Source organism: Microcebus murinus, chromosome 21 (genome assembly GCF_040939455.1).
Source record: "Microcebus murinus isolate Inina chromosome 21, M.murinus_Inina_mat1.0, whole genome shotgun sequence".
Classification (NCBI taxonomy): Eukaryota; Metazoa; Chordata; class Mammalia; order Primates; family Cheirogaleidae; genus Microcebus; species Microcebus murinus.
This window is the reverse complement of record NC_134124.1, coordinates 24,269,925-24,284,398: the sequence shown is the minus strand read 5'-3', so window position 1 is coordinate 24,284,398 and position 14,474 is coordinate 24,269,925. Positions and strand designations below refer to the sequence as shown.

The 14,474-nt window shown below is 41.0% G+C and overlaps 1 protein-coding gene across 2 annotated transcripts in view; it reads right to left on the bottom strand.

The window, feature by feature from the left end:
• Positions 1 to 1,003: 1,003 nt before the first annotated feature.
• The window catches only part of TTC1 (tetratricopeptide repeat domain 1), a 52,014-nt gene continuing 38,543 nt past the window's right edge, over positions 1,004 to 14,474 (bottom strand). For both annotated transcript variants that reach the window (XM_012786356.3, XM_075996251.1), the window contains exons 6-8: positions 10,725 to 10,873; positions 9,175 to 9,229; positions 1,004 to 1,639 (exon numbers count right to left, since the gene is read on the bottom strand). In XM_012786356.3, the coding sequence (XP_012641810.2) occupies positions 1,506 to 1,639; positions 9,175 to 9,229; positions 10,725 to 10,873 (338 nt within the window). In that variant the 3' untranslated portion in view covers positions 1,004 to 1,505. The remainder of the gene's footprint in view (positions 1,640 to 9,174; positions 9,230 to 10,724; positions 10,874 to 14,474) is intronic.

Genomic DNA, 14,474 nt, shown 5'->3' with positions numbered 1-14,474 from the left:
AAGACTTTTCTCATAAAAATATTTATATTAACATGAAATGTTTATTTTTAAAGGGATTAAACCAAATAACAATTTCCTATCTTGATTTCTAATATGGTACATATTAATAGAATCTACATACATGCAATGCTCTTTAAATATTCTTCGACAGCGCGAGGGGTCCTGAGATTAGACAGTTTGAGAACCACGGCCCTGGCACAATGCTGGCTGCGCAGGAAGCTTGGGAGACGGCTGCCAAGCTGCACTCTTTCTACTGAGCTTTCGGGACTTGTGTTGATTCTTCATACACAACTTTTTTTTGGGAAGCCTTGATGCCAGATTTAATGTAAAGATAGTGAAGTAAAATCAACTCCTCTTTCTCTCTTTCCCTTTCCCCTTGGAAGTTGCACGAAGGATTACATTTCAATCTGTGAGACAGTTTGGCGAATCACAGAGTTAATACCACACATCCCTCCCTCCCCGTCTACCAATGTACTGTAAGAGGCTTTTGGGAACAGATCAAAAGAATCAGCACAGGCTTGAACGCTGGGAGTGTGACTGCTGCATGTCACTGCCTTTGACACTTAAATCAGAACAACTGAAAGCTAATCACTAGCATCAACTGATGAGTAGGAAAAAAGAGTCAATCTTTGAAACGTCTGGGTTCATGCAGTCTAAATGAACATGGCTTTGTTCTGGGATTCGCATTCCACCATTCCTAAATGAAGCCATTTTAAGTTGAAATTACTAAGATTAATACTTGGTCAAAAACACTGATTTCATAATTATCTATACAAACCTGGTGGGGCCCGAGACGGCTGGTGAGGTGGAGTTTCTGAATTCTAGTACCTGGTAGAATGGTCAACTCTTCAAGATAAATCTTCAAGGTGGCAACTAAAACTTCAGGCTAATCTGTGGAATTCAGAATCAGTAACCCTGCTTAAAACGAACACTGCTCCAAAGCCAGGGAAGTCTTCTGCTTTAGCTGTCGTTAGGGGGACAAAATTTACAACCCAGCCCGGACTGTCACAGAAAGCTTTTATTACCACAGAGATCGGAAATCAGGAAATGCAGGAGGTCACGTACAGCAGCCTCCTTAGCGTGTGTGATCAGGGAAGGGGGCTGCAGGCAGGAACCCTGTGTCATCGTCCATCATGTCTGGGCAGTCTCCCAGCCAACAGGTTTGCTGGGTCCAGGAGAGGCTTTGGCCTGGCTGGCGTGTCTGCGTGGCTCAGGAAGGTCAGCCTTGAAAGTAGGCTTCTTCCTGGACAAGCGACAGCCAGGACCAGGGACAACAACTACAGACGCCGCCTTAAAAGGGAAATCAAATTGGGCTCACTTCATCGGGAAGCATATTTCACCCTGATCATAAAACAACAGGGAAAAGGGAGCACTGGGCTCTACTGGGTAGCCTTTCCTTTAGATAAGATGCTTTTGAAAGTTAAATATTGGCAGGGCCTTTCCCCTCGCTAACAGCAAGCAGCACACGATTTCCACGTCAGCTGTTAAGGCTACTGTTATCTTTGTTATCTGTTATTATTTGGATTTTGAACAAAATTGATGGAGTAGGAGCCGGTGGAGGAATCCTGTTTGATCTGGAAATTTTCTGTGGAGAGCCCAAAAGGTCGGAGAACCAAGTTCCCAAGATCTTTTAGTTTACCTGCAACGTAAAAGTAAAAACTCTAATGAATACAGGAACAGAAGCAAAAAGACACCAATTAATCTTACCTTACGCTCTGCTTACGAAATATAAAAAGTATCTCTCTGTTTAAAGAAATGCCTGCCTGGCCGGGCGCTGTGGCTCACGCCTGTAATCCTAGCTCTTGGGAGGCCGAGGCGGGCGGATTGCTCAAGGTCAGGAGTTCAAAACCAGCCTGAGCAAGAGCGAGACCCCGTCTCTACTATAAATAGAAAGAAATTAATTGGCCAACTGATATATATATATAAAAATTAGCCGGGCATGGTGGCGCATGCCTGTAGTCCCAGCTACTCGGGAGGCTGAGGCAGAAGGATCGCTCAAGCCCAGGAGTTTGAGGTTGCTGTGAGCTAGGCTGACGCCACGGCACTCACTCTAGCCTGGACAACAAAGCGAGACTCTGTCTCAAAAAAAAAAAAAAAAAAAAAAAAAAGAAATGCCTGCCTTTGATGATACGATGAAACCTTCCAGGCGAGTTCCCAGCCCCCATTCCCCACTCAGCAGTGCAGTCACTTGAGTGCCGCCCTCCCCCCCACCAGCCTGTGCCTGCAGAGATGGGGGGGCGGGAGGGAGTCCTGCTGGCTCCCTCTGGGAGATCAGAGCTCCCTGTCCAAACTGGCCAGGATGACCAAAGGACACAGGCTCCTGGGAGGAATGCTGTGAAAATCAACCGCTGCTCCCTGTCAGCCCGCCAAGCCTAGTCTGTAGGCGGTGAAGGCAGAGGGCCCTTCCACGTGTCTGTTCTCCCTAAAACAGCAGCAGCCATTTGCTAAATTTAATTCAACTCAGCAAATTTCTGCTGGGCCTGGATTCAAACTCCAGAGCCTCCTGCTTCTCTAAGCAAATTCATAACTACTACGCCAAACTTATCATTTCTTGGGACATGGGGTCTCGCTTATTAGTACAGAGCACCGTCAACCTCAACAGTCCAGTCTCCTCTTGCCAAGTTTCAGGTCCTAAAGTCAAAATTGAGACACATGGTATATATCAAAGGTTGTTATGCTGTTTTTAGATACAAGAGGGCCGCTGAGTTTGTATGTCAAAAGTTGGAATTTCCAGGGCATTTTAGAGATTTACAGGAATTTCCAGGGCAACGGGATGGAATATTTGAAATTAGGAGTGTTCTGGAAAATCTTGGCTGGTATGGGTGAATAAACAGTATCAACCCTCTCTAAACTGCTGTAATTTTTCTTGCAGGTTTGCTTCCAGTGGAGATGAGAATGGGGGTAGACGGGAAGAGAAACTCCTAGTCATGAGAGGTACAGGCTCCTTCCCACCTTGCTACTTATTAGCAGCTTCTGTCACTCTAAGTAAAGTGATAAAAAGGGCTTTATTCTAAGATAGCCTCCCATCTTAAAGTCTAGGTAAAGAACTCCCTTTACATTTTATTGAATATTCTTTTAAAAATTATTTATCTTTTAGAGATGAAATCTTGCTCTGTCACCCAGGCTGGAGTGCAGTGGTGCCATCATGAGCTTGCTGCGGCCTTGCACTCCTGGGCTCAAGTGATCCTCCCACCTCAGCCTCCCCAGTAGCTAGGACTATAGATGTGCCCCTCCATGCTGCCCAGGCTGGTTTTAAACTCCAAGCCTCAAGTAATTCTCCCATCCCGGCCTCCCAAAGTGCTGAGATTACAGGCTTGAGCCACCATGCCTGGCCATGGCCTTTACCTTTTAAAGGCCTTCCTGATAACTCATAGTGAGAACTTTTGGTCTGTCTTAAGATCTAGCCCACAGAAGCTTACCATGTTTAGAGAAAGGCCATCCCATTCTTGCAGAAAACACTAACAGGAAAAGCTCCCAGAGCCCAGGCTGACCACTCTCCAGCCAGACTTCCTAAACTCAAACCTGGGACACACATGCTCAGTGCTGCTCTTTTAAGAGAACCACTGGCACGAGCCTTGGGTGTCTGCACGCAGCAGCAGCAGCGCAGAGAGGCCCAGAGCTCAGCACGGGTAGACAGACGTACAGGGAGGGGATCACAACATGCAAAGACAAGACAGGGCTTCCTCAGTGAGTTGACAAAACTGACCCAGAACTTTGGCAGTTTGTCGTGGGGTTGGGAAAAGAGAATAAGGAGGAAAAGACTAAAGAAGCCCAATAAAATGTCGTTACTGGGACAATCCTTGGCTCTTGTGACATGGAGTTAGTGAAGTTAGAATGTGTTAAGAGCCACTCACTTTAGACTCCAGGGAGGGGCAGTTCCATTTCGGAGAAGTCTCTGTTGAGGGCTACTTGACTGTTGACTGAGCCACAGGGCACTGGCTGGCTGGAGGGATCACTGAAAGCCCATCTCCAGTGCCAGAAAAACAATGTCAAGTACAAACCGAGTATTTTACTTGGCATCTACTCTGTGAGGCTCTGTGATCTAAAGCTTAAGAGCAGTTTCCAGCTTTTGCAATGCTCACAGCCTAGCGGGGAAAACAGACACGATAGACCGAGGTGTGCCCACAGGTGCTCGCTGATCTCGCGGAAGCCACACACTGCAGTGCTGTGAAGCACGGTGTGCAGGTCCAGGATGATGGCAGGCCACCATGCTCCAGAGACGGGGCTCCCTCAGGTAGCACTAAAGAAAGAGTTTTCCTCTAGTGCAGAAAGGCCATTCTAAGCTAAGCGTGCAAATATGCAAACTGCAGATGAGAGAGAGAATCCTTTTTCCCAGACCCTCCCTTTGTTTAACTGGCAGAAGGACTTGCCTGCCACCTTTGGGCGGCAGCTTTGGACTTACAGCTTGTTGATTCTGTGGTGTGGCAGTCATGAGGATATAGGCTTTTCCAGACACAGGGGACACAGTGACTGTACTTCAAAACCCATCAGCATGTTCGTGCAGAGGCCACCTTTCCAATGGGCTGCTCTAGCCAATGCGTGGGCATGGGAGGGATAGACCAGGGATAGACTCCTCTGATGGGCCACTTTGGCTCCCCAGTGGCTTTGCTGAAACATTCTTAGCACCACACTGCAGTGGAAGACTTTTCCTTTCTACCATCTCTCCCCTGCCCCCCCCGCCCACGGTCTGATGGCTCTGCCAGCCTCCTGCAGCTCCTGCCCCACTTTCCCTTGCAGGTGTTTCCCCCAATAAACCTCTTATACTTCTAATCCTATCTTGGCTTCTATTTTTTGGAGGCGACCTAACATATGGTATTCTTTTTCCTTCTATTCCAGTATCTATGCCTTTATAACATTCCGTAATAGTTTAACCAACTATGGCTTCCAGAACAGAACGGAAAATGGGAGGTTCTGCCTGCTAAATGAGACAACATATATAAAGTACCTGGCAGGTAGCAGACACCTAATAAAGACACATGATTAAACAGTCTCCATGTTAGTGAAGATCTAAGGTTACCTGACTTAATTCAACCAACATGTACCAGGTACACGTGTGTAGCACCTTGCCATGTGTAGTGAGGATGCAGACATACATGACACAGTCTATACACCAAAATAAGTTTAGAATTTGACAGGGAAGATAAGACAGACACACAAAAGCAAGTTTATATGTAGCTGAGGTATAAAATGCTACAAGAGTTAGTAAGAGGAAGATTCCTCCTAGCTTGGGCAGGAAGAGAGGAAAGGAGTGGTAAAAAAAGATTCAACCCGTCTTTGTGTCTTGTCTTTGTTTCCACTTGTAGTACATCTGGTGCCTTTACTCAACCTGAATGTGTCAACATGTCCCTAACTATTAGGATCTCATCTATTAGACTAGATCTCATGACAAAGAGAAGAGTCCAAAACTGCTTGTGCTCCGACAAGAATATTTAGGACTAGATATTTCCAAATAAAGTCACAGTAGTACAAAAACAAAAAAAAGAAAAGAAAAAATAATTATAATATTAAAAAAATGAAAAAACAATAAAAAAATATTTAGGACTACAGATCAATGCTAGCTACTGGATACTATTGATAAATATTAATTCCTCTGCCTCTGAGTAATATTATATCACAATAACCCTATTGATTTTCTTTTGCATAATTTCTTTTTGGAGATGCCACGCAGTAGGCAGTTTACCCTGAGGATAGCCGGTGATGCTGTTTGTTTTCATCTCCTTAAGAACACTGGGGTTTGGGTGCAATGGAATAGCTCCTTTGGGACTTTCTCCTCTATTTTGAAGAATCTAATTACATACAACTGAATCCTAATACTACATTTCTTCTTATGAGCCAGGAAACCAAGCCATGCAGCTAATTCTTGCTTTTCTGAGCAAAAGGCAAATCAAGAGATAGCACAGCATGGAAAGGATATAATTCACACCCAATTTAGATTCTTATACAGGCATACATCATTTGATTGCACTTTGCTTTGTTGTATTTCACAGATACTGTGTTTTTTTTTTCCCCCCACAAATTGATGGTTTGTGGCAACCCAGCATGGAGCAAGTCTATGGTGCCATCTTTCCAACAGCATGTGCTCAATTTGTGTCTCTGTGTCATATTTTGATAATTCTTGCAATATTTCAAACTTTTTCATTATTATTATATCTGTTATGGTGATCTCTGGTCAGTGATATCTGATGTTACTATTATAATCGTTTTGGCGTGCCACAAACTGTGCCCACGTAAACAGTGAACTTAGTCGATAGCTGTTGTGTGTAATTCTTTTTTTTTTTTTTTTTTTTAATTTTTATTTTATTTATTTTTTTTTTTTTTGAGACAGAGTCTCACTTTGTTGCCCAGGCTAGAGTGAGTGCCGTGGCGTCAGCCTAGCTCACAGCAACCTCAAACTCCTGGGCTCGAGCGATCCTTCTGCCTCAGCCTCCCGGGTAGCTGGGACTACAGGCATGCGCCACCATGCCCGGCTAATTTTTTATATATATATCAGTTGGCCAATTAATTTCTTTGTATTTATAGTAGAGACGGGGTCTCACTCTTGCTCAGGCTGGTTTTGAACTCCTGACCTTGAGCAATCCGCCCGCCTCGGCCTCCCAAGAGCTAGGATTACAGGCGTGAGCCACAGCGCCCGGCCTGTTGTGTGTAATTCTAACTGCTCCTGTGACTAACCATTCCTCTGCCTCTCTCTTCCTCAGGCCTCCCTATTTCGAGATATAAAAATATTAAAATTAGGCCAATTAATAACCCTACAATGGCCTCTAAGTATTCAAGTGAAAGGAAGAGTTGCATATCTCTCACGTTAAATCAAAAGCTAGACATGACTAAGCTTAGTGGGGAAGGCATGTCAAAAGCCAAGATGGGCTGAAAGTGAGGCCTTGTGCACAAGTTGTGAATACAAAGGAAAAGTTTTTGAAGGAAATTAAAAGTTCTACTCCAGTGAACACACAAATGATAAGGAAGCGGAACAGCCTTATTGTTGATATGGAAAAAGTTCTAGTGGTCCAGATAGAAGATGAAACCAGCCAAAATATTCCCTTAAATCAAAGCTTAATCCAGAACAAGGTCCTAACTCTTTTCAGTTCTATGAAGACAGAGGGGTAAGGAAGAAAAATCGGAAGCTAGCAGAGGTTGGCTCATGAAGTTTAAGGAAAGAAGTATCTCCATAATGTTAACTGTATTCATTAAGGAAAAAAAAAAAAGAGGGTAGTGACTCAAACTACTGATGCATAACAAAACATTATTTACCAAGCAACTGAAGTTGCTTAGGTCCAATGAAAGGTGAATTCGTTATAGAAGCAACTGAGGGAATGAATTCAATTGGAATATTTCAAATAAAGAGAACTATATAAGTAAAAACCAAAGGCATGGAGACAGAAAACTTTTGCTCATTAGAATTTAGAGTGACAAAGACAGATGGAAGTTTTGATTTCATCTGGAACTGACAATGGATAGTAAGAACCAGTTTGCACCAGTCCATTTACTAGATTGGCTTAAAGAAAAATGGGCCTAGAAGCCAATGCCTAAGAGAATTGTCTTCCAAGTCATGGCCATTCACAAAGTCATCTCTTCCAGCATGAAATCCACTTTGGCTATATTCAAATACTTGTTTTATTTTTGCTAAAATAAAGCATCATTGCTAGTACAATAGATGAGAAAATGCTCTTTTCCCTCTTCTTTGAAGAAAGAGTACCTCCAAAATAATTTTTCTATTCAAACATGGTGTCAAGTTTAATTAAATATATAAATTGGGAAAACAGCCTTTTTGGGAAAAACCAACAAAAGTCTCAGAAATATCCTGAGTCTGAAGAGGCTCTCCTTAGAGTCTGAGTCTACCTAGCAAGGGCCAAAAGACTCTGGATAGTCTAGGTTAATGGCTTTCTCTTAGTCAACTCTACTACCAGACTGATCCTTTGGGAAATTTATTCTCATTCTCTGGATACTAATCTCTGAAGTCATAAATGGCAGACAAATTTATTCTAAATGATTGTTCCTTTAGGCCCACATGTTGCAATATATTACATGTAATTCACATAAAAGGTTTAGAAAATACTCATAAAGAAGAACACTGACCAGGGAAGATCTTGACCAGGGAACTATCTCACAAGTCATAAGCAGAATATGCTAGCTCTTTGTCTTGGAACTCTCACTCCTTTTTGTCAAGCAGACTACGCAAGAGAGGTTCTCAGATTCCATCTCTAAAATGCTTTGGCAAATAAAAGAACTAAAACATGGATCAAATGAATCCATTTGCTCTACCTACACCCCCAGTCTTTTCTTACTTTACTGTTTACTCCTAATTCCCACCCTCTCATGTGTTCTCAAACACTAAAAGGACTCTCAGTGCCATTTTCAAAACAAATTCCCTTGATCCTGACATGGTACTGGCAGTACTGACTACATCCTAATGAACTTAAAACCTTAAGGAGTGACTACTCAGTGAAGAAATCCAATAGTTTGTATGGAATTATTATCTGATCTAGAGGTTGGTGGTATCCCAGGTTGGGAGGTGAATTATACTTGCATTCCTTCTATTTTATTTTATTTTTTTGAGACAGAGTCTTACTTTGTTGCCCAGGCTAGAGTGCCATGGCATCTGCCTAGCTCACAGCAACCTCTAACTCCTGGGCTCAAGCGAGCCTTCTGCCTCAGCCTCCCGAGTAGCTGGGACTACAGGCACGTGCCACCATGCCCGGCTAATTTTTATATATATATATATATATATATATATATATATATATATATATATTTTTTTTTTTTTTTAGTTAGTCAATTAATTTCTATTTTTTGTTTTTTTAGTAGAGATGGGGGTCTCACTTTTGCTCAGGCTGCTTTTGAACTCCTGACCTTGAGCGATCCGCCCATCTCAGCCTCCCTGAATGCTAGGATTACAGGCATGAACCACCCCGCCCGGCCTATGTTTGCATTCTTGAAGGCAAGAAAGTTTTCCAAGAAAACCAAAAAGGAAATTTGGCTTCTGAAAAAGCTGACATCTTCTTTAAACCACACTGCTCCTTCTGGGGTCAGAAATGACTAAGTCACTAGCCCATGGTATTGCAGCTCACAGCAAAGGAAGAGACCTAAAGCTATTTCTACCAGTTTTGTTCTCTAGTGAATAAAAATACCCTTGCTTCCTAGCTGTTTATGATCAGGAGAAAGTAAGGGAAGCAAACTTACCTAACATTTCTTCTTTCAATTTTTCATTACGTTCTTCAATTTGCTTAGGTAATCTCTGAGGGAAAAAGGGGAGAAACAAGAGTTGGTGAAAAATCCTTTGCCTTTATTTTGAATTTGAGAAACTTTAAAAACCTAATGTGAAAATAAGATCAAGTTAAGTATATAGCTATGATCCTATTAAAGAAAAAACCAAGTATTTATGTATGTGGGCAAGCTACATAAAGCCAGAAGTTTTGTTTGGCTATATTCCCAGTTTGTAACAGAATGCTTGGATCAAAGGAGGGGCCTCAATAAAAATTTGGTGAATAAATATATACTGGGAAAAAAAGTCTGAAAGGCTATATATCAGATGTTAACAGTGGTATACTTAGGTGGTAGAATTATGTTATGGGTAATACTCTTTTAATTTTTTTTTTTAACTTATTTGTGTTTTCTAACTTGAAGTCCCTTCTTTATATAATCTAATTTGTTGGGCCAGGCGTGGTGGCTCATGCCTGTAATCCTAGCACTCTGGGAGGCTGAGGCGGGAGGATTGCTCAAGGTCAGGAGTTTGAAACCAGCCCAAGCAAGAGCGAGACCCTATCTCTACCCAACTAAAAATATATAGAAAAAATTAGCCAGGCATGGTGGCGCATTCCTGTAATCCCACCTACTTGGGAGGCTGGCTGAGGCAGAAGGATTGCTTGAGCCCAGGAGTTTGAGGTTGCTGTGAGCTAGGCTGATGCTATGGCACTCTAGCCTGGACAATAGAATGAGACTGTCTCAAAAAAAATAATACAATAAAAAAAAATAATTTGTTAAGAAAGGGTCAGATCAATCTTGGGCATTATTAAATAATCACCTAGCTCAGGGTTTTTCAACTCTGGAACTTATTGACATTCTGGACTGGATAATTCTTTGTTGTAGGGGGCTGTCTTGTGCACTGCAGGATGTTTGGCAGCACCTCTCACCTCTATCCACTAGATGCCAGTAGCACCTTCCCAGTCATGACAATCAAAAGGTCTCTAGACATTGACACATGTCCCTGGGAACCAAAATTAGAGTCTTTTAACACATTCACTGCCATGTGAGTTGTATTTAACTCATGCTAGTTTTGAGCCCAGGGCCTGGTGAAGCATATGTCACTTACACGTCTCTTTACCTTGGGAGCTGTGTGAACTATTTTTCAAGTTGCATATAATTCACACACAGAAAACAATAAAAATAACAAAATTTTCATTAAATTAGAAGGGATTGTTTTCTTTCTGAAGTTTTTATTCTATTTTCATAATAAAAACACCATGGCCCCAGGGAAATAATTTTTTTTCTAGTGTGGCTGTCAATGTGTTAATGGTCAATTTTAGCTCTGTCAAGAACTTTGGGATTCTAGTAATAACTCACTATTAAAAAATCAAAATAAATAATTTATTTTATTATAATAAAACAAAGATCTCCTAAATTTTGATAAGCTCTTCAAAAGCAATGAAATGGAATTTAGTTGTGTTAGAAAAAAGTATTTAGGATTCACATAGAGAACAGAAGAAAAAATATTTTAAAATTTTGGGTTTTACCATACAAGCTTCTCTTGCTTGATGTATTGATGGATCTTTTTCTAATATAGATTTATAATCTTCCAGGGCTTCATCTAGTTTGTCCGTTTTCTCATACAGCTCTGCTCTCCTCAATATTGCCCTTATATAGCTGGGGTTTAACTGAATTGCTGTAAAAAGAGAAGAAATCATTATTAGCACAAAGAAAAAGACCTATACATTTGGCTGTATCAAATTCCTTTATCAACCATCCTTCAGGAGTATGAAAGGAAAAATAATTTGTCAAAGTCTATATCTGAGGTTAGCAAACTTTTTCTGTAAAGAGCAAGATAGTAAATATTTTAGGCTTTGTGGGCCATACAGATCTCATCTCTGTCACAACTACTCAACTATGGTACTGTAGCATGAAAGCAGGCATAGATAATATGTAAACAAATAAAGGTGGCTGTGTTCTAATAAAACTTTATGAACCCTGAAATTTGAGTTTCACATAATTTTTACATTATCATGAGATATTGTTTTTCTTTTGATTTGATTTCCTACCATTTGGAAATATAAAAACCATTCTTAGTTTGCAGGCTATACAAAAACAGGTGGCAGGCTGGATTTGGCTGTAGTTTGCCATACCCTGGTCTACACTCCAAGCCCTGGTTTTTGCCTACTTGTCTTTCACCCAGTCCAGAATACACCAGATAACAGAGTTCAATGCACAATAAAAAGAGTGAGAGAATGTGAGGATATAAATTAGAGTTGAGCGAAAACCATCTAGTGGCAGACTTTATCATTCTCTTTTTTTTTAGGCCTTGACTACTTAGATTATATTTCTAGCTAAACTCTCACTGTTTTCAAACTATGACTCCAGCACCAGGTAGCTGGTGCATAATAGCTTTTCCTTTATTTGGCAACAACTGCTCTTCTAATAATCCTTTGCTGTCTTTTGGTTCAAGTATACTGCATTTCTCCTATTCCCTTCTGAGTAGCTTCTTTATTAGAAAGCAATGTCCTGGCTATAGAAGTTTTTTTTTTTTTTTTTTTGAGACAGAGTCTCACTCTGTTGCCCTGAGTAGAGTGCTGTGGTATCAGCCTCGCTCACAGCAACCTCAAACTTCTAGGTTCAAGCCATCCTCCTGCCTCAGCCTCCCAGGTAGCTGGGACTACAGACATATGCCACCATGCACAGCTAATTAATATATATATATATATCTTTTAGTTGTCCAGCTAATTTCTTTCTCATTTTCTTTTTAGTAGAGATGGGGTCTTGCTCTTGCTCAGGCTGGTCTCGAACTCCTGAGCTCAAATGATCCGCCTACCTCAGCCTCCCAGAGCACTGGGATTACAGGCATAAGCCCCCACGCCCTGCCAAAATCTCAATTTTGAATCAAAGTTTAGTATACTGTATTTCAAACAAGAAGCAGTATGATTAATCAAAGTATGTGCCTAACTATCAACAGAGTTTTGTCATCTTAACAGCAGCTTATTTATGTAGCAGCAAAGAAGCCTGGAGACTAAGTGGTGATGAAATTGCAATAAGTGTTTTCCACAGCTTGTTGAGATTTGAATATTTCTTCTTGCAAGAAGTGGTCCAAAGCCTGGAAGAAGTGGTAGTCAGTTGGTGCAAAATCTGGTGAATACAATGGATGACAGACAGTTTCCAAGTCCAGGCCCTGTAGTTTGAGCATCGTTGTTTGTATGACATGTGGTTGAGCGTTGTCTTGTGAGAGGATTGGCCTGTCTCTATTGACCAATTTTAGCTGCTTAATCACAAGCATCCTCATAATTTCGTCTAATTGGTTGCAGCAGACATCCACTGTAATCAATTGACTGGGTTTCATGAAGCCATAGTAGATAATACCAGCACTGGCACACCAGACACTATTCGCTTTTTTGCTGAATATTCAGTTTTGAACTGTGTTTTGGCACTTTGTCTTTATCCAACCATTGTGTTGAATGCTTGCGATTGTCAAAAGGAACCCATTTTCCATCACACATAAAAATGTGGTGTAGAAATGGTTCACCTTTATGTCGTGACAGCCAAACAGGCAAGCTACTAGACAATTTCTCTTTTGACGTTTGTTTAATTCATGTGGTACCCATCTATCCAGCTTCTTTACCTTGCTGATTTGTTTCAAATGGTCCAACATTGTTGGATTAGTAATGTCAAATCTTGCTGCTAATTCACAAGTAGGTAGAGATGGACCTGCTTCCACTACAGCTTTCAGCTCATCATTCTCCACCTTGGTCTCAGGTCGCCCAGGTGGCTCATTTTCAAGGTTAAAATCACCAGAACAGAACTTCTCAAGGCATTTGTACTGTGCATTCACTTGTCCGTTGACACACTGATAAGAAGGAACTTTTCCCATGATTACTTTATAGAAACCTCTAAAATCAACATCTCACTCTGTGAGTTTCCTTCTCAATATAAAGAAAACCCTAAGGTGAATGGCATTAAATATTGTTCCATATGACTAGTAGTAAGGAGATCCAACATGGCCTTAGAAATAAGCTCTTTGCTAACGTTTATGAATTGAGAGAGTGAGAGAGAGAGAACTTCAATACAAATAAACCACATTAACATCAATGTAATTTGCCTATAGGTATAATGCAAAGTATCCATAATAACTATGTCTGAGCATAGGAATCTTAGTTTAAGCAAATCCAAAAACAAATCTGGAAAACACTTTGATTGGAAAACACCTTCTATCCTTTCCTGTCATTTTCTAAGCAAGGCTCCCCAGACACTTAGGGCTATAGCTGGAAATGAACTATTTCTCATGGTACCATGCTAATCAAACTTGCAAGGCATTTTCTCACCATTTGGTTACAGAGAAAGAAGCTCTGAAAACCAGCAGATTGTTCCTAATTTAAACTCTTCAAACCCCCACATCTCCCATAAAGGAAATAGGTTAAATACCTTCCTCCAAACAAAATAGTACATTCAGAATTAGTTCTAGTCCATGACAGTAATAGACCAGAAATAGCTTGCTAGATTATAATGTAGTAACAGTTTCATTCAGATACTATAAAGAAATACTGAGTATATTCAAAAGCAAATAACAGCTGGGAGAAAAAAAAAGAATAAAAAGAATAAAAAAAGAAAAAGAAAAAGAAATACCGAGTATAAAGAAAAGCCAGTAGAGAGGGTACCAAATTAATTAACATAAAGAAAAAAAAATAGAAGGAATTCATGTTTAATGTGAGAGGGGAGCTAGACAACATATAAGGTTCTTTTTTTTCTCTGCTTGACATGCTGCAGAAGGGTTCTTTCCAACTCTATGATTCTCTCAGAAAATATTATCCAAAGAAGGAAAACCGAAAAAATATGAAATACAAAAATAGCAATTAGCTAGAAAAACTCATGAGACTAATAAGATGCAAGGAAAAGTGATTATGTGTGTTTTCCACATCAAGTTGGTTAGAAAGGCAAGAAAACTAGCCTATCAGGAAAGTTTTTGGGAAAAATATGCAATAGAGATCCTGTAGAGTAGGCATCCTCAAACTATGGCCCGAGGGCTACATTCTACCCGCCTAGGACATTTATCCGGCCCACTGGGTGTTTTTGCTGCCACTACCTGTCCTGCTTAGCAGCTGACTCGTCCCGGGCCACAGTGCGCATGTGTGGAATGTGCGCCGCACTCTCCAACGGTCTGAGGGACAGTGAACTGGCCCCCTGTTTAAAAAGTTTGAGGACCCCTCCTATAGAGGGTGTCAGTGGGATGGAAAGACCTTAATAGAACTCAGATATCATATAGCATGACTTGATTCATTGTGTGG